Consider the following 21,169-nt stretch of genomic DNA (forward strand, 5'->3'; position numbering starts at 1 on the left):
CAAGCCTCAGCAGGCATGCCGACTGGGCTGAAGCCCCACTGCCCTGACGCAGAGCAGAAGCCCTGAGCTCCCCGCCCCCAGTCTGGTAGGTGGACAATGGGGGGAGGGACAAAGTGCAGCTCGTGGAGCACTCCAACTGTAAAAGAGCTACATGTGGCTTGCGAACCACAGTTTGGCCACCCCTGCCCTATACTATGTAAAAATTTAAAAAGCACAATCCACAGTAGTTGATACAGAATCCAGATTTCCCCCATTTTATTTTATTTTTCCACTTGGTTTATCTTATTTATCTATTTCACAGTAACAGGATAAAAACTCAAAGGTTCTTTTCCCCATTTTTTTTTTTAACATGGAACTCAAACCAATAAGTCTATGTTATGTTGGCAGGGGGGAGGGAGGAAAGGAAGGAAGGAAATGTGGAGACTTTGTAAAAAAAAAAAAAAAAAAAGATATGCCCATACAATGGTTGAAACTAAAAAGTAAATGGGTCACTAAATGTATGTGGAGTCATCTAGCCATGATATTTTGTTGCAAGAATATAACATTTATTTTATAATAATAAAGTGAGTATCACCATAAAATACATGTACAGTAAATTGGAAACTGCCTCAACAACTCCAGTGAATTAATGCTGAAGTTATCAATCTGTCCCCCCTTCACATCATAATACATTAAATCCAATAAAATTGCCTAGAGGGGCAGGGTGGTTGGGTGTAACAAGCTGATTTTGCAACTGGCAGAGGGACTTGAGAGTGGTTGTGGTAGGGAACCCGCAACTCCATTCTGAATGCAGATAAATTAGAGGGCATATTGAACTTGCTGGCTCCAAGCTTCCTCCAGTGATTCTGAAGTAGAACAGAATCACGTTGGCTAACAGTGATTAGGTTTGAACAATGAGTCTCACAATTTGGTAAGTCTTTCCAAAGTTTAGGAAATGTACCTCACATGGGCCAAATAACACATTATTTCAAAACCAAATTTCTTCAAACCAGATAAAGTATGCACTCCTTATTCAGGATCATGCACTGGCCAAGTTTTAAAATGTTAAAATAAATCTGAGTTATTTAACCATAAGAAAGAAACATTTTTTAGCAGATGAAAAATAAAGTACTTTTGCCTTCTGACTCCTCCCTGTACACATTTGGATAATTTAAAAAATAGCTTAACAGCTGTATAATCAACAATACAATAAACAAAAAACAAAAACAAAGTTCTAATTTTGAGACTAAATAGGAACTTCAGTCCAAAAGATATGTTTTTTTTACTCTCCAAGGTGCTGCAATTATCCTAAAACCAGGCATTACAAATCCACAAAATTTAGAATTAAGGATATACTTAAAAGAAACCCAAACATATTAAAATAAGCACATGTAAAGCACCCAAACAACTTTAACTCTGCCCTGCAGTAAGGGCTAACCATATGATTATGGCATTTTAGTGTTTGTGGTCCCAGATACAATTAAATACATTTTAAAAAAACACTAGATTTTTTCCCTACTTTTTGCCCTTCATGGCTGTGTTACAGGAACATAGAAATCGCCACACTGGATCAGATCCACAAACCAACTAGTCCAGTGATTTCTGATGATGGCCAGCACCAGAGGCTTCAGAGGAGCTTACAAGAAACACTGCGTTAGGCAGATGCAGAATAACCTACCTCTTGCATTTTTAATAGAGTTTGGCATAAAACCTGGTAGCATGAGGTTTAATATCTCCTCTAAAATTTGTTGTATTAACTATAAAAACTCTGGATATTCTTGTTATGCATATAAATACCTAAGCTCTTTTTGAATTCTATTAAATTTTTGGACTCTAACATCAGTGATGATCTAATTCAGATTTATGCAAAAAATATTTCTTGGTTTTCACTTTTGAATTTGTTGCTTCTAAGACAGGGAGAAAATAGAAATGTCCCATATACATCCTCTAGTCCATTAATTGTTTTATGTACTTTTTTGATGTCTCCTTTCTAAGGTAAACAAACCTAATCTTTTCAATTTCTCTTCATATGAAAGTGTTTCCATTCCTCTAATCATTTTTGTGACCCTTCTCTAGCCCTCCTCCCCCGCCGCCCTAGAAACACTCTGAAATATCCTTTTAAAGAAGGGATGACCAAAGTATTCCAGTTGGGAGTAAGCCATAAGCATTATATGTTTTCTCCATCCGGTTGCTGATGCAAACTAAGGTCCCGATCCCACAACAATATACTTAATTTTTCTACAGTCCAAAAGTGAGGTTGAGCATGCGTGTAGGTGTTTGAAGGATAAGGGCTTCACGTATTTGTTATTCTGACTGCAATTGCACAACGAGCAGATATCTTCACTGAGCTGTAGGCAGTGATGCCCAATTCTTCTTTTCAAGTCCAGGTTGTTCCTTTACTGAATTTTTTAACAGACACCTAATAGCAAGAAGACAAAACTTACTAGGCCCTAAGCATTGCTAAGTAAGATAGGAGTTCTCAATGTTCAGGGGCAACTCCCAAGTGAGAAACCAAATCCCTACCTCTTCCCACCAGTTTGCTGAGGGAACGCAAACATTAATAAATCAATGATATTTCCTCATTTCTTTTCTTAAAGAAAATAGACTGAATTGTTTACATTCCCTTAAACCCAGAAATTTTAGTTTCCGTGATATTGCAAAAGCATATAGCTATGATACTTGCTAAGGTCACACACATTCTGTTTTGTCTGACAATGTTTGATTCCTAATAGCCTCATAGGGAGGCTAAGTTGCTTAATACCACATACAGCACAGAATTAGATCCTCCTTATGCTTTATATTAAAACTATTATTTCAGCCAAAGATGTCTCCTTTTAAAACAATGAGAACACTTTACACAAGAGCTTAATGGCTCAAGATGTCATTTTACATCAAGATGATTATGAAGCTCATTTTCCAGTTACTTCTCTTCTGTTAAACTTGAAACAATGATTTAGTGCTTGTCCTTAAAGGAACCGATAATACTCTGCAAACTGAAGAGCTAGGCTTAAAATGAAGGCAGCCACTTGATGTTAACTTTTTGATCAAAAATATACTCAGTGGAAAGAAAGCCAAGCAGTTGTAACTTCTGAAATAAAAGCCATGGTTAGGTATACATTCCAGCTGCAAGAACACACAAATTTCCAAAGTCTTAACTGGACTGTTAGAAGCGCTTAGGTATTCTTTGTCAGAAAAAAGCGACCTATAAATCTTCATTTCTACTTGTGATACAGATGTGAGATATCTGAAGATGAATAAAAGATGCTGATTACTCACTTCTAATCTCACCTCTGTATCAAGCAATTTGCTTAATATATAATTACAAAACTATATTACCTTTGCTCCCATGTTCTTAAAATTAATGAAATATTTTAGCAGCTCAAATTTGTCTACTCAAAACTAAATCAACATGCAGAGACTGGGGTGGTGGAGAGGTAAAGAAAGGGTTGTGGAGTAAGCTACTGCCACCATCATTTAATACTGCAAGGAGTACTTGCTAGTAATGTATCATTGAAATCGCTTTAAATTTTTTTATACACAAAGATAGAAATATGTTTTACTAATCAATAACAGTTTGTTTCTATTTCTTTTCTTGACTTTTTTTTATTTTTTTAAGACAGGACATTTATCTTCAAAGTCATAAAGACTTGGCAAGTAATAATTCACACAAAAATGTTTTTCCAAGCAACCGAATATTTATGTTTCAATTGTTGTCCTTAATCTTTGTTCAGTAAATACTAAGTGTGGGTGTGCTGGAAGGAATTATACAATGAGCTTTGACACAAACTATTCTGCTTTTATTCGTGTCACGCAATACTAGTTTATTCCTCCTTTGCTAATGCACAGCACAATTTCTCTGTGAGTAGTTTGTCTTTAATTTGTGCATAACATTCATTTCTATAACATAGTAAATTATTCCAGATTTCAGCCAGGATAACAAACTTTTTTTCTTTTTTAAATGAATTTAGTACTAAATAAAAATAAAATAGCAACAAATGAAGTTCTATCCACAGAATCGATATTATTGGTAGCTGCTAGCTTCTAATTCTGCCCCACCACATGCTTCTACTCTGGCCTAGAGGGATGACCGAATTGTTAATGACGAATAGATAGTTCTCTCTCCAGGAGGGTAGATTAAAAGAAATATACATATATATATTAAGTTGGATTTTTTTAAATTTAATTCTGACTTTTATGTTATGTAAATTATAATGAGATTTTCTTTTTAAAAATAAATCTGTTTAAAATGAATTCTGAATTTAATAAAAATATGTTATGGTCTGACATTATTATAATCTCTTAAAATATTAATAAATATGTTGAATCTATGACTGTCACCATCAAAAATGTTGAGTTAAAGAATGCTTTTCTAAATAAATTAAAAATCAGAGGAAAAACATCTAATTTCTGAGCTCAAGCTTTAAGAATATGGCACAACAGGTCATATACTGTAGTAAGGGCTTGATACTGTGGGGGACATTGGGACCTGGCCTCTGACTCCAGGAGACCCCCATCTTGTATCGCATCAGGATCATCCATTGAGCCCACCTCGGTCTCTTACTCCTATTTTATAGCTTGTCCCTGACAGGCTCAGTTCTCAAAATTATGACTATTTATGAGTCAACTCACCACAGAAGCTTACTCTCCAGTTAATGGAAGAGCACTAACCTGCCCAGTAACTACAAGCTCTTGCTTTGGATGGTTCTAGGCACTTCAAGTAAATGGCCTTGCTCCGTCTCCTTGCATGTGTACACAGAATGAGATACAAACAAACTGAGATCCATTAATTTCTCATCTGCCCTCTCTGTCTCAAATAAAATACTGCAGTGCAAAATGCATGTGGGTTACACGAGTAGAAATCTTCCATAGTTGTTAGTTTGTTTTTTCCCCCCAGGGTGAAGAATTGGGGAGGGGTGGATCCAGTTTATATAACAAGGGATAAGAAACAAAGTGAGCAAAAAAAAAAAAAAAAAGGAGCAATATTGGTGTTCAAGCAAGACCCCGTGGGAAGAAGGAACAGTATTCTTCAGAGTGCAGCCTCTTGTGTTGATTTCAACACCTGGGAACCAGAGGAAAAAACTGTCTTGGCTGCAGGTCATAAAAAGACCCTACTCGGGAAGATTTTCAAGAAACTCCTCTACCATTGGGTAAAACAGGAACATGTGCCAAATAGGTGCAAGTCCTAAATGACAGAATGAAACACCATAATGAAAAATACTCCTCAGAAATAAATGACCTGAAGATGATGATGTGGACATGCCTGAACAATCTGAATCAACTGGTTAGTAAACTTATTTTTGCATCATTCTTATGGATTGCCTACCAGGTCCTAGTATGCTAATAAATGATAATCTATGACAAGTTATTGTAATAAAATTGCATTTTGGGTGGATTACTTACTTATGAATTTCAAAATGTTTGTATGCAAATATAATTGGCACGTAAATTTTTTTTAGGAATATTTATCCAGTTACTGCTGGACTTCTGAAATTATTTTTTAATGCTCAATATAATCAAACATCTTAGGCTGGGTTTGGCAACCTTTCAGAAGTGGTGTGCCGAGTCTTCATGTATTCACTCATTTAAGGTTTCGCGTGCCAGTAATACATTTTAATGTTTTTAGAAGGTCTCTTTCTATAAGTCTATAAAATATAACTAAACTATTGTTGTATGTAAAGTAAATAAAGTTTTTTAAATGTTTAAGAAGCTTCATTTAAAATTAAATTAAAATGCAGAGCCCCCCGGACCAGTGGCCAGGACCCGGGCGGTGTGAGTGCCACTGAAAATCAGCTCACATGCCACCTTTGGCACACATGCCATAGGTTGCTTACCCCTGTCATAGGTGAAGATTTCCTGTTTAAAAATAAAGTTCTATTAGACATTTATGAATTTTAACTTTTAAACCACTTTTTTCCCCCAACCTGTTTGGTATGCTGCTAGAGATAAGAGTTTAAATAGATTTAGATAATCTGTATATTTATTATCTTCCCTATAAAACTTGGTTTAGAATAAATTTTATAATTTAAAATGTGTTACAAACATTTGCACTAGGAGGAATCTTGCATTTACAATCACTTTTTTTAAGCAGTGCACTGAGTAATATTCAGTGAGCGACTTCCTTTATCATTTTGTTTCAGGGTCCTTCTTAGACATAAGGGATTATGAACGTCCACCATCTGCAATGTGTACCATCAGCAGCACTACAACTAAACACATATGAGCAGTAAGTTACCAAAAAGTATCCAAAAAGTACTGTCTTCATCATCCAGTAAAACCATGGATGAGTTGTAATCAGGACCAGCAAATTCTAGCAAAACTCCATAGATGAAAAGATTGCTCGGTTCATTTATGCAACAAATTCCCCCCTTTCATCTTGTTCAGAACAAAACATTTCATTGACATGGTTCAATCATTATGACCAGGCTACACTCCACCCAGTAGAGCAGACACTGCTGGAAGTTTGCTGGATACAGTGTATGAGAAAGAAATTGAACAGCGCGCAAAAAACACTGATGGGAAATGCCTTAATCTGAGTCTTGATGGGTGAAGAAATGTACACAATGATCCTGTTGTATTTGTCTGATGACAGAAGATGTTCTATTTTACAGAAGTTCTATCTTACAGAAACAATTGATACATCAGGAAATGACTATACAGCAGAATACTAAAAAGAAGTAGCAGTAAAAACTATAAAACTGTGAACAAAAATTGAAGTATCAAAGTGTAGCTTTATCACAGACAATGCTGCGAATGTAGCAAAGATGAGAAGAAATCTAGAAGGTAATTGAGGGAACCTGAAACTTACAACATATGGCTGCAGAGCTCATCTGATGCATATTTTAGCCAAAGACTTAAGTAAAACTCCAGGAATAAAGGAAAATATTGTTGAAATTTAAAACTACTTCAGTAACAACCACTTTATTTCAGCTTCACTGGAGAGCATAGGATCCAAACTATTTCTCCCCCAAGATGTACAATGGAATTCAGTGGCTGAATGTTTTGAGCTATTTATTAAGAATTGGCTTATTCTGATGACAATTTATGAAGAAAATCGTGACAAAATAGATGGAACTATCACAGACAAAGCAGTCAACATTGCACTAAAGAGAAATATAGAAGATATGCTGAATACACTGAAACCTATTTCCATAGCCTTGAACAAACTGCAGAAAGATTACTGCTGTATTGCTGATACTGCTGAAATTTGGAAAGAACACTGAAGAAATAAATACTCAACAACAATGTTAAGACAGGAAAGAAGCAGGTAGGTCAAGCATTTACTCCACCTCATCTTCTTGCCAATATTCTCAATCCAAAGTACCAGAGTAGATACCAAACTGCTGAAGAAGATGCATCTGCTATGACATGAGCATCTAATAGTCACCCTTCAAGTCATACCAACCATAATAAATTTCAGGGCTGGAGGTAAACCATTCAAGCAATATATGTTTGCTGATTATGTTTTAAAGAAAGTCACACTACTGAACTGGTAGAAGTCAGGAGCTAAGCACCTGGAACCATATCATGCTGAAGTGCTAAACTGGCTTCTGACAGCTGTAGCCTTTTTTGCAGGCATAGAAAGACTATTTTCTTCGTGTGGACTAATTCATTCAAAGTTGAGAAATCGATTGGGAATTGAAAATGCCTATGCATAAAAACAAAGAGGGAGGGACTGAGATTTACTAATTTTAAAAGTCTGAAACACAGCCCAAGTAACTTAGGTTGTCTCATTTTCAACAGACTTAGGCAAGTAGGAACTTAAGCTCCAGTCACTTTCACTTAGACATATTTGAAAATTTTCCCAGGCTCGCCTGAAATATCGGTAATCAACTTTATTCACTGACTACAACTAATACCTCTGTTTCTTTTTTAAATAATTTAGTTGTAAATGTGAAATATGTTCTGGTTACAGAAGTTTGTGCCCACGACATTTAAGGTTGTTTTATTAAAAATAAATGTTATATGATGTTTTGTGCATTTAATTAAATTCCAGTTACCATCTAATCCAGCTTGACACAAATCATAAGCAAAAAATTATTTTGTTATAAATAAGCAATATATTATTCACTATTTTCTAACATATAAAATGTACAATTAATAAGAATCTGAAAATATAAAGCTATATATTGTTGCTTAAATATATGTATATAGTTACAGTATACTCTCTTAGGTAGAAAAAAGATGTACCAAATCTAGCACAAAGGCTTTATTTAGTTGTAAGTGAACACGTTTTAATGGTTATATCGACTAATGAGAATGCAACTTTGTTTAGAAAGTAACTAAAGTACAAATGGAAAAGTTGACTAACATCGACTATTTAAATCAAGTATCAAAGGGGTAGCCGTGTTAGTCTGCATCTGTAAAAGCAGCAGAGTCCTGTGGCACCTTATAGACTAACAGACGTATTGGAGCATGAGCTTTCGTGGGTGAATACCCACTTCACTGGATGCATGTCGACGAAGTGGGTATTCACCCACGAAAGCTCATGCTCCAATACGTCTGTTAGTCTTTAAGGTGCTATAGGACTCTTTGCTATTTAAATTAAGGATTTCCACTTGGTGATTTAAATCATGATTTAAATTGCCTTCATTTGAAAATCAATCCACCCTGATTTCCAGACCCATTCAATCCAATGTGGACAACTGTTCTGTAGCCAACAGAAACAACAACTTCTTTCACGCTCCTCTGGCGCGGCTGTACCACCCCCAGCTCAGGCCTCAGCCCTTCCACGCAGCTGCGTCTCCTGAGTCCTCCTGCCTGGGGTCTGTACAGCAGATGTCTACAGCGCAGCGGGAGGAGGACAGTCAGACCCCCTCCCCCAGGTTATGGATGTAGATCATCGGGAGGGTACAGGGAGGGCCCAGGCTGGGGAGGAATCACATTGGGGGTCAGATGGGGAGGTCACATGCCTCCCCCTTATGTCCCTCCCATGAGTGAAATGTACAAGCAAGAAACAATTTCTACTTGCACCACTGTTTATTCCACTATGGAATTAGTAGTTTTAGTATTCATCATGCTACTTTTTCAGGATGGCCAAGTCTAACTCACTTGAATTAACTGACTCAGTACATGTTACCTATTTTGCAATATATATATACATATATACAAAAAAGCACCTTGGAGGCTCATATTTCTTCCCCCACCCCCAATTACATAACATGGGAGATGCAGATGGGCAAAAAGTCAAACAGTAAGAGTTTGACTGAAAAAGTGTTTGAGTCAAACAACAAGTCCTCTCCAAAAATAACAAAACTTGAAATTCCTGATATTTCTAAGGAAAAATACAAGCAGAAGAAAATTTTTTTTTCTTTTGGAGGAAAAAATAGCCAGACTACCTTTAAAAAGTAAAAAAAAAATCCCATCCAAGAAAAAAAAATCTATTTTCAGTTCATATTTAATAGTATTCCAAATCCTGGAATTGAGGGGGATCATTTATAGTACCACATTTTAAAACTTACCACAATGTTGTATATGTGCTGGGTGGTCTCATTTTTCAAAACACTATGTAGGAGATACATATTGTACTATTAATACTACAAACTTGATACTGTTTCAAAAAAATTGTGTTGAAAATTATAAACAACTATTTTAGAACATACTATTCTCTAAAGAATACCAGCTTGTTAAATAAAATGAATTAATTGGAAAATACAGTTATATTTGCAATTAAAAACACATGTTGCAACTCTGAAGTTCAGCTGGTAATGCAAATAGGCTTTACAAATCTCCATTAAGAATCCGAGAAAAAGAATGACCAATTCACTCTTCCAAGCTCTGGTCTTTCAGTGTTGTTATTTAAAAGACCAACTTCTGGTCCTTCTACATAAAGTTTGAATAAAACTAAAAAAGTCTGATCTAGTTAAGCTAAATACTCTGCAGCAACATAGCTGTTAATGTATTTACACTAATTAAAATTTTATTTTATTATTCTCTAAAAAACAAGATTTAAAAAAAATACATGAATTTAAAATTGCTGACTTTAATTAGAGGATACTCATGGTCATTGTGATGAATAACCTGTTCATTTACTCTCAAGGGAGACAGAAATAGGACAGATCTAGGCTCTCAGTCAAAGGAAAGGTAGGAGAGGGTTGCCCCATAAATTACAATGAAGATGCTGGCTATGGTCAGAGCAAACACAAGGAAAGCTTAAAATATTATGAGGAAGACGACAATGGGCAATAACTTGATCTGTAGACTTGCAAACATTACCTAAAAAGTATAGGTTTTAATCTTTTAAATGGTTAGTATTAATATCTGAATCTTTAATGGTCAGATTATTGCACTTCCACAAAATAATTAAAATAACACCATCTCCAAGTACACTGTCAGAGTCAATCCAATGCACTTTCTAAAACCTTACTTCGGCTTTAACAATCAGATACTCCAAATATCCCGAATACTTTAAACAGAGCTAACAATAGCAAATCAATGGCTTTCCAAGTTAAAAGCTTTACACAACCTAACAGATTCTGATCTTAAGCCTCATAATAAAATAAGTTACTCATAAAAAGAAAGTTATGTTGGTCAGGAGAAAGCATTTTTTAAAAAGTCTTTTGTCTCATCACTATCTGTTTGCTTAGTATGCAGCATGAGATACATATACACTATAAAGGAAAAAGCCACACAAAAAATTAAGAAAATTGTTGACAAGGGTTGAAGACAGGTTTTACATTTGCTTGGTTTCTCTTATTGACCTAACCAAGGGAAATGAAAAATCATCTGTTTTTAAAATACTAGCTGAAAGAATAAAAGGAGACTTCCCTGACCTATTTTTTTTTCCGGGGAGGGGTTAAAAACGTAAGTTTTATCTATGGCCCTCATTACCATAGTATCTAAGTGCTTCACAAACTTAAATGTATTTATCCTCACATCTCTCTTTTGAGGCAGGAGAATACTACAATCCCCATTTTCTAATGCTGAACTGAGGCACAGAAAGGCTAAGTGACTTGTCTAAGGTCACAGAAAAAGTCTGTGGCAGAGCAGGGACTTGATCCCAAGTCTTTGGCTATTGCCCTAACACTGGACCATCGTTCCTCTCTTTAATGACCTGTGTGAAAATGTATCACAAATGGAAAGTTTGTTTGCCTTTGTTAGAAATTTAGAGGATTAGTAGGTTGAAGAATGAAACACACTCATCCCTGGTTCTTCCAGGCAAAGACTGAGGGCATGGCTACACTTGCAAATGTAGAGCACTGTGAGTTAACCCGCCTTCGTAGAGCGCAGTAGGGAAAGTGCTGAAGTCTGTCCACACTGACAGCTGCTTGCACACTGGCATCGCCACATTTGCGGCACTTGCAGCAGCATTGGGAGCTGTGCATTATGGGCAGCTATTCCAGCTATTCCATGCAAGTGACTGCAACGTGCTTTTCAAATGCGGGGTGGGATGGAGTGTGACAGGGAGTGTTTTGTGTGTATGTGGGGGGAGAGAGAGTGGGTTTTTGGGGGGCTGAGAGCATGTCAGCATGCTGTCTTGCAAGTTCAGACAGCAGCAGACCCTCCCCACCGCCTCTCTCTCTCACACACAGCATTCCACATGGCTTGCATGTTGGCTGTCAGAAACAGAGCTTGGAAAGGGAATTCCACATTCCTACAGGAGTTCAAAACAATGACAAGAGTGGCCACTTGACTTAAGGGGATTATGGGACGTTTCCAGAGGTTGGTCAGAGCACAGTAACCCAACACCTCGTTCACACTGACGCCCGTGCGTTGTAGCCAAGGCACAGCAAATGTTATTCCTCTCGCCGAGGTGGAGTACCAGCAGCGCTGTAGCCGCGGAGACAAAGCGCTCTACGTGCCTTGCCAGTGTACACGGGGAATGAGCTAGGGTGCCCGGGACTCCTTTATTGCGCTGTAACTCGCAAGTGTAGCCAAGCCCTGAGCTACATTTTCAGGACCATTTGGGGAACTTTGCAGTGTAACTGTCTATGCTGTACCTATTCAACTGATGAAAACATCAGTCTTCAAGACTATCAGTCACACCTATTATGAGCACTTAATACATATGAAAGACAAAAGCAATGGTATTCTGTATGCAATGGAAAGGTTACAGTTCTAATTCTTGGTATTGTTAAGGCAATTTACCATATTCCCTATTAAATCCAATCTTGCAGAGATCATAATATTGTTTTGGTTTTTTAACTTCAGAGCACTACTATGGTCCAATATATTAATGTGAAAAAACACTAACCTTGATATTAGAAATGAGTAAGAGTTTAGTAAAAAGGCAAGTGAGATCTTTTTCAAATACTTAAGAAACTGCTTGAAAAGTAGAAGTAGACAAGTTCAATTAATTGCAGTCATGAGTTACCACATCTAAGATGACACAGCTTGTTCAAAGAAAGAAGTTAAAAATGGGACTGTCCACACCAAAGAAAAATAACTCTTGAGCTACTATAGTCTGTGAAAGCTACAGAAGAGGGTCTGTTATGTTGGCCCTGAAGCAATATACATTGTGACATCTGAGTCATATTCATTCAGTATCTAGATTTTGTGATCCCAGTCCGTACTGGTCTCTAGTGAGAAGGAAGAGTATTTATGTCATTCTGTAACAATCCCTAGATCTGAGCTACTGTAGAAGTAGCATTGTTAGCTTCAAACAATCTCATCCAGCTCTCCTCAGCCAAGAAAAAACAACACCACAATGCAGACTAAAGGGTGGATGGGGAAAGGAACTCCTTTATTTGAAGACTGGGGTGGGAGGGAAAGGACAGGGTCAGTGAAGTAACATATGCCTTCTAAAATTAAACCCTGCATATTAATAACCAAAATGAATTTTATATAATCAACGTCAGTTTAGAAAAGAAAAAAAATTACACCAGTTCCACAATAGGTCTTCAGATTTATAGCACACCTGTTTTAGAAGAGTATATTGCAGAATCATAAGAACAATCTATATTCCTATGAAATGTCTATCAAAGACTGATCATGTAAATTACATGGGGTTGTCAGTGTGTTGGGAAGGAGCAAAGAGGGAAAGTGTGAAATCACTGCATTTTTAATGGTCGTTTCTTTTGTGATTAGCAATGAGATGTATGTTTTAAAATGTGAAATATGTTTGGCGAAGATATGTTAATATTTTATGATTAAATGGACACTTTCAACTTGAAAATCATTTTTCTAACAATGACGACTGCTTTTATTGTGATTTTTAGCGTTTACCTTATTTTCCCCCCCGTTTTTGTCCAAATCAAACAGGGATATATGAGATAGGGTCAAGGAAGGGGGGAGGGATAGCTCAGTGGTTTGAGCATTGGCCTGCTAAACCCAGGGCTGTAAGTTCAATCCTTGAGGGGACCACTTAGGGATCTAGGCCAAAAATCAGTACTTGGTCCTGCTAGTGAAGGCAGGGGGCTGGACTCGATGACCTTTCAGAGTCCCTTCCAGTTCTAGGAGATAGGTAATTTACTAGAGAACCAGGGATTTGCATCTCTTCTGCTGGGGTTACCCCTCATTTTACATACAGGGCTGATGTTCTTTAATCACCTTTTTAGGACACTAAGTGCTTGTCAGTACAAGGAACTTAGTGCAGAGTAATTTAGGGTATAAATGCAAAGGCGCTTCTAGTGCACAGTAAGAGTATCCACATAGGGAGTTAGTGAGAAATCACTAGTGCGCTTTAAATGTACATCCATGCTTACCCTGCATGTCCCTGTTTAGACAAGCTGCTAGATGCAAGAGAGTGGAGATGTTGATATCAACCTGGGCTCCTCTGCAGAGAATTCTGCCCAAAATGGCAAGTTCCAGGGAGATGCCAATGGGAATTATAGTTAGCTGGATGACAGAATAAATTGGAGGTAGAGCTGGGCAAATCACTGATTTTTCAGTTTGCTGGCAATTAAAACAAACAAAACAAACTGTAGCACCCAAATCAAATTTGGCAAATTGAAGTCCATTTCAGATAAAAGTAAACATTTTGTTCTGGCCATTTTTAAAGGGCTAGATTCACAAAATTGCCAGAGGACAATGAGTTAGTGTAAGGAACGTTCTGAGAGAGGTTAAAATGGAGGCTTCATGATCCTCCGGTCTGTATTGAGGTCCTAGACCAAAGGTTATTCTCTGACCAGTGGGTAAGTCATAGGTTTAATAGTTTACTTAAGTAAAAGAATATACACCTCAGAAAACAAGTTTTAATTTCTGAATCATATCTGTTCTATATTTCCATTTCTGTCCACCTCCTAGTATTTTTAAACAATATCGTCAGCTTGATTTCATTGTTCTAATAATTTCCAGCGAATACATTTGGCAATTATTAACTTTTATTAACCCTTCTCATAAGCGTTTGCTTCTAAATACAGAGCTACTTGTTCTTCTGCTGCAACAATAAGGGCAAAGGCATCAGAGTACAGTTTCTTCCTTGCAATCCTCTTAAAGGAAGAAGTGCCCACAAATGAAGACAGGAAGGAAAATACTTGAGATATAGGATGAAGGAAACCCATCTTTAAGAAACTGAAGTTGAGGCCAATTTATCCCATATATTCAAAACATGAGTCACAGCACACCACAAACTAGATGTCTTATTCCTTAAATATTCCAGAAAAACAAAAGATTAAAACCTATTCCTTAATGTGTAGCAATGATACATTTAAAAAACCCCATAAAATCTGTTTCCCCATTACTATTATGATGCAGAAAACAGATTGTTCAACCATGGACCACACGTGAATCAGTTTGAACTCTGAAATCTTAGCAGGTACTATCCTGCAAAGAAACTTTGTTGCAGACATGTAATAAATGTATTTTTCCTTCCAGTATGTAGCAACTCTGGGGAACTCACCTTTTAATAAACAAGGAATCTTCTGGGCACAATATTTTATGCTTTTGAATTCTAATAAGCCCTAGTTAAATGTATAAAGTACATAATTGACAAAGATTTTTTCCAGTGGAAAGATCTAATACCATTTAGTTATATACTGCTTCAAGTAAGATTTAATGGTTACTCAATATTTTCCTAATAAGCAAAAATGCATGAAGTTACAGTAGAGCGTTATTTCTGCAACTATAACCAAGTTAAGTGGGAAAAATATTTCTTGCTGTCTATAATTATTTCTATGCCTTAATAATATCAAAGTTTTTAAATTTACCACTTATGCTAACACTTTACTGTAACATGAGTTTAGCTGGTGCTAATTTTGAAAAACACTAAGTAGGTTTTCATTAAGCAACATATTATGTCAAATAGAGGTGAGAGTGAGAGGGTCTACACTGTAGCTGCTGTATAAAACAAGCAGACAGAAATAGTTCGGTAATGCCAAACAGAATGATCCATATAGAACTGCAATACACTGCACAGACTTCAGCCTTAGAAAGACAAAAAGGCCAAGCAGCACTTCCTTGTTCTTTATCTCTTGGTTTAAAAAGACATTGGATCTACTGCAGGTAGAAAAGGTCATGTCTGTCAACATTTTATTATTCCCCCAAATTTCCCCAAGTGAAAAAACCCCATTTAACTGCTGAAAAATGGGGGCCAGGTGCTTTTTCCTCTGTTCCGCTCAGCTTTTCAATCAAACAATGGCCAGCTAGAGTACTGGGAGAAATAAGCAACTTGAAATCTTGTATGTGTTTTCTTTCCTTGAATTTCAGGAAAATCACTAATGCACATGCTGAGTAAGGACTTTAACTGTCATCTTACCAAAAGATTAATTCAAAGATCCAAAAAAAGATCTGGGGAAAAAAAAATCTAGGGATCAAATTATTTTCACACTTATTTTACACCAGTTAGTCCAACGATTTTAACAGAGATAACACAGTATTATAAATCTGAAGTATCAGAATCAGGCCCTATATCTCTGCTTCTTAGAAGTTGCTGGAGCATGCTGACTATATCACTTATACTATTGTATACTGCCTTATTGGATATGGAAATGTGATTTATGTATGTACTATAGAGTGTTGAAAAGATTCAGGGACAATAGTGTTGCTTTCAGTACACCTTCACTGCTATCAATACCTTTAAATTAGAGCTACAGTAAGTAAAAAGAACACAATTCAGTTAATAAATATACTCTTGAAAATGTACAGGCTAATTTGAAAAGAGCTAAGAGTGAAAGGTTGAAAGAAAATCAGTAATTAAGAAGTTTCCTTCATCAAACCTCTACAACAGAAGTGAACATGATACAGAAACAAGTAATTATCTCTCAAACACGGTTATTTAGCAAGTTTATTTTCCAGTCAGACTGCCTTTGATATTACTTGGGGACAACTTTTTCTTTAGGTATTGAACAGGCCAGAGATTTATTATCAGAGTTTGCCTCCTTGTGTTTAGAAAATGACATCCCTTGAACAAGTCATGCAGCTCTATTAAACAATCTAACCTCCACCCATATTACTTAATGAAGGAAGAATTCCACCTTGTTCCCCATTAATCACCTGTGCCCTTTTCTCTAGTGGAGCTATATAACTTTTCTTCTAGACATTACTACATACTAAATCTGATCATTAGTGGGGTGTGGAAACAGCTAGTCACTGAACAAGAACCACTGAGAAGATCTTGCCATACGATTAACACAAACTATTTAATACAGCCCAGAAAAGGAAATGCTCAAAAAAAGTATTTTACAATACACAGTTTAAAATAAAAGTAGCTTAAGCCCAACGTGTAATCTTTAAAAACTATTATAGTCTAACAATAAACACTTCTAAACATGTATCTTTCTATTTAAAATTTTCTGTTTGCTATTTTTGTGAAACAAACAATATGTTACACTTTGCTTCTTGATTTTTAGTTGTTATTTAGCGGTAAAAAATCTGACTACCAATTCAAGTACCAAGGTCTGTTCATAACACAGACTTAACACCCATTATCTGTTGAAATGGGGGGCGGGGGGTTGGAACAGCAGGAAGTTACATATTGCAGTAATATCAAGGAGTGGTCACTACTTACAATTTTACTGCTAAACAATGTGCAGAAAAACCCTTAGGGCCCTGGCACTGCCAACACTCATGACTGTGCTTAATTTTACTACCTTGAGTAGTCACAAGATGTCAATGGGAGTACTCATCATAGTAAAGTTAAACACATATTTGCAGGATCGAAGCCTATCTCCTCGATCCTGCAACTCCTTGCCCCTGCATGGAATCCCACCGACATGAAGTTCAACAGGGCTCTCCAGCACACCAACACACCAGAACTTGCAGGACTGGAGCCATACAATATAGTAGGAACAGTTTCATTGCTAGAGATAGGTAGTATGTCTATTTGTATGAAACACTACTTAAAGTTTTGAAATGATTTCAGTGATGACTGATTCTTTTGCTCTGTGACATTTAAAAGGATTCAGAATCTAAACAGTTTTGAAAACAAGATGTCATCACTTTTTACTTTAAGTTGAATGTAATGAGAAACACTGCGTCACTGGAACATAATTTTCTGCTATGTTCAATAACACAGTAAGCACACTTGAGTGGCCAGATGGAAGAGTCAAGGCCACCTACTAATTTAAAGCTCAAGCAGGGATGCACTTAATAAATGATATAAAGCTAATTGGCACTTTATATCCTCTCCCTTAAGTATTTATTCACTGAAGTTCAAATATCACAACATATTAAGATGTGATAAAAAGTTAGTTTTTTCCTACACACTCTTGAGAATTTAAATTAGATTTCAGAACACATATATAAATCAAGAAAATAAGAGACATTAGTATTGGTTAATCATTAGTTTCATCAGAACAAAAACATGCACTTACTTGCTTACATAAACTCTATTATTTGTATGACATAGTTAGACATTGTGTAACATATGATAACAAAAAAGCACTTCAGGAGCAAGCTAGTGCTTCCTTTCACCCACAAGATGACTTTGTGTTGTGTTTTACTAGAACCATCCAGCAATTATTACAAACATCCAGTTTTTCTGTTATTTTACAGGTGACTTATTCAACTTGTTGATATTCTAGTACTGTATTAGCATATTATTTGTTTGCAGGAAATAAAGACTAGGATCATTCTTGGGCCTCTGAGTTGTGTATGTTTTTCAAAATACTGCAAGCCTGCATTTTCAGTTGACCTCTGTATGCAAAGAAGTACTTTATTAAATCATTGGTTAAAAAACTCCTTTCCCCATTTACTCCTTTCTGAAAATATACTACAGCAACTCCATGAAGTTTATTCCTGATAAAATTATCTCAAAGGGGAAGAATAAGTCATTTGAGAGACAGTAACAGTAAGGCATGCTCTACACCTAAAACTTAGATTGGCCTAACTATGTTGCTCAGCAATGTGAATAATTAACACACCAGAGAGATGTATTTAGACCAGCCTAAGCGCCAATATAGAGACCTCTAAATCAATGGAAGAACTCATCTGTCAACTACTACTGCCTCTCGAAGGGATAGATTAACTACAGCAATGAAAAAAACCCGTCTGCCATTGTAGCAAGGGTCTACACTAATGCAGAACAGCTGCAGCACTGTAGCTGTGCTGCTGTAGTGTCTGTAGTGTAGACAAGCCCTAAGAAAATATCATTTCCTCCCTGCTGAAAATGAGTGAGGGCCATTCTACTGTACAGTGCTACATAAGCCCAGCTACACCAGTACAATTGTACCACTGGAGCACTTTCCCTTTGGCATATACTTCGGCGAGAAACATAAGCTATGTCAGCAGGAGAGTATCTTCCACCAACGTAGCGCCAGTGTGGACAGCACAAAATTTGCATCCATGTAACCTGAGCAACGTAAGTTAGATTGACTTGGGGTGTAGTGTAGACCTGCCCTTAAAAAGAGGAAATTTTAAACAATAACAAATGAAGATTTTAAATATCCAGACGTATACACAAACATCTGTCTCAAAAGATGGGGAAAGTGAACTGCTGAAGGCCAGATAAATCAGCAGCAGAGCTGGGAACAGAACCAAGCTTGCCTGAATCTAGTCTGTTTCTCCATTTTAAGAGTCTACTTTTATATTTCAAAGAGGCATTTGAAAACGTCCATCACTGATATTTTAAAATCTCTTAAAACTTCTAAGGTGGCCCCATTTATTACAGTGAGATGACGATGGGGACATTGGGCTGTGTTTTGCAAGACGCTGCGGCTTGGGCATTAATCACTGGGGGGGGGGGGCCCAAAATAGGTGCTCCCTTAATGAATGGCAACGCTGAGATTGGAACAAACATTAATTTATCGCACCGGATTAAATGTGGACAAATTTAGTCGTGGTACAAAGTTATGTATTACAACGCTAATGAACAGCTATTGCGTTACTATTCTTACCGCCTCGCCCCCCATAGACCAGTGGTCTGTCCTACCGGGGGGGGGGGGGCGGTCGGGCCTGCAGACGCGCCGGGGGCTGTAGTTGGAAGGGGCATAGGCGGCGGGGCGGGGCAGGGGACACCGTCACGGGACGGGGGCGTGGCTGTCGGGTATCGGTCAGTGAGTGGTGGGGGCGGGGCGGGGCTCTCGCGGCCGTTGCAGCCTCACTCACAGTAATACGCCACCACCGGCTCCCGCTTGTCCAGCTCCTGCCCGGTTCGCAAATGATGCTGGAGGCTCTTGAACTGCTCAGGCAGCGCAGGAAGGGCCGCGGCCGCCATAACGCCCCAAACCGGACCCGCGGGCGGCAGCACTAGCAACAACAACTAGCGCCACGCCCGACCCCCGCGGCCCGCTTCCGCTTCCGGTGCCGCGACAGCCGCCGGCCCAGGCGGGCACGCGGGCGGGGAGTGGCGCCTCGCTCCTGCAGCAGCGACCCCTGGTGGGAGGCGGGGAAAAGTGAGGTGAGGGGCCGCCCCCCGCGGTGCGACGCGGCCTCGTGCAGAGCGCGCCTGCGTGGTGGGGGGAGCCGTGTTCGAAGCCCGGCGCTGACACGAGCGTCCCTAGATCCGGGCGCTTTAGAAATCGCCTAGGGGCGGGCTGCTCTGGGGCGGGCAGGTGGTCGCTAGTGTAGCGGCTGCAGGCCTGTTCTTATCAAAGCGGGAGACACAAGTTGTGGCCTCCCCCACTGTATTGGTTCCCCTGTCAGACACAGGGGGTGACTCTGTGGGTGCTCCGGGGCTGGAGCACCCACAGAACGATAATAGTGGGTGCTCAGTTACCTTTATTCAGAACCGTTTTGTTTTAGCAAACCGTACTGGCATGCTAGCAGATTCACCAGCCTGGGACAGTGCATCCCTAGTGGATCTACAAGCGATGCTTCTTTGGAAACTTTTCCTTCAAGCCTTCATGTGTCCTCTGGGTCGTCTCTTATTTGGATATGGTGGGAGAGGACATGGGCAAAGGGAAACTTGGATGCAAAGCTGCTTAAGAAATGGAACTTGTACTTCACTGTACCGTCGGCACTTTTCCTGGAGAACCTCTGCACTCTACAGCCCCCTTCAGTCATCTCCCCTGTTGCACATTTGAATGGATTCTTTCCCCATTTATTTTTAAATGATTAAAAATATATATATAAAAATACATGCTTAAATGCGTCTTGAGTTGGGACATGAGAGGATGGAGGGGATTGAATATGATGGAGTGGATGGGGGACTGGATAGGATAGAAAGTTGTTAGTGGACTGGGACATTGTGGTATTATGCTGGAGGTTGGGTGTACCCCAGAAAATATGTATTTGATATATGGGCAATTACATGATGTCACCTCCTCATTGTAACTGCTGGGCCTACTAGCTGCCTTATATACAGGGTACATGAAGGAACTGTTAAATGCCCGGTTAGTGATAACTGAAACAATGAAAGTCATTGCCCAAAGACTAGACTGAATGCAAATGCCGGGGCTGGGGATTGTTTTGATTGCTGTATGTGTGTGTGTGTGTGTGTCAGAAACAGCCAGAGAAGTAGAAAGCCAAAGAGAGCAAGAGAAGAACTTATAGCATGACCATGAGAGAAAGCCAAGAGAGAGCTTTAGGGCAGAGTATTGTCTGGAAAGAGGCTTGGAATTAGGGTGACTAGATGAGAGACATGAAATATCGGGACATAGGGGGACGGGGGTCGCCAGCAGAGCAAAAAAATAAAAATAACCCCTCCCCCAAGAGCCGGCAGTGGAGAGAGGCTGCCGTGTTCTGCTTCTCCCCCTCCCTCCCAGCACTTGTGCCACCTTACAGCTGATTCACGCAAGCCTGGGAGGGAGGAGGGGAGGAGGAAAAATGCAGCATGCTTGGGGAAGAGGTGGGACCAGGGCAGGGATTTGGGGAGGGATCCAATGGGACAGGGAGGGGGCGAGTCAGGAAGGGCTGGGCCTGAGTTGGGAGCCCGAGC

General features: G+C 38.6%; 1 protein-coding gene across 2 annotated transcripts in view; it reads right to left on the reverse strand.

The window, feature by feature from the left end:
- The window catches only part of VTA1 (vesicle trafficking 1), a 66,427-nt gene extending 46,826 nt beyond the window's left edge, over positions 1 to 19,601 (reverse strand). Inside the window, exon 1 of one of the 2 annotated variants that reach the window (XM_039529638.1) lies at positions 19,399 to 19,601. In XM_039529638.1, the coding sequence (XP_039385572.1) occupies positions 19,399 to 19,507 (109 nt within the window). In that variant the 5' untranslated portion in view covers positions 19,508 to 19,601. Of the gene's footprint in view, positions 1 to 1,498; positions 1,610 to 19,398 lie in introns of those variants that run through there. The other variant, XM_039529640.1, reaches the window with a different exon arrangement.
- Positions 19,602 to 21,169: the final 1,568 nt, after the last annotated feature.

This window comes from Mauremys reevesii, linkage group 3, assembly GCF_016161935.1.
Source record: "Mauremys reevesii isolate NIE-2019 linkage group 3, ASM1616193v1, whole genome shotgun sequence".
NCBI classification, from domain to species: Eukaryota; Metazoa; Chordata; order Testudines; family Geoemydidae; genus Mauremys; species Mauremys reevesii.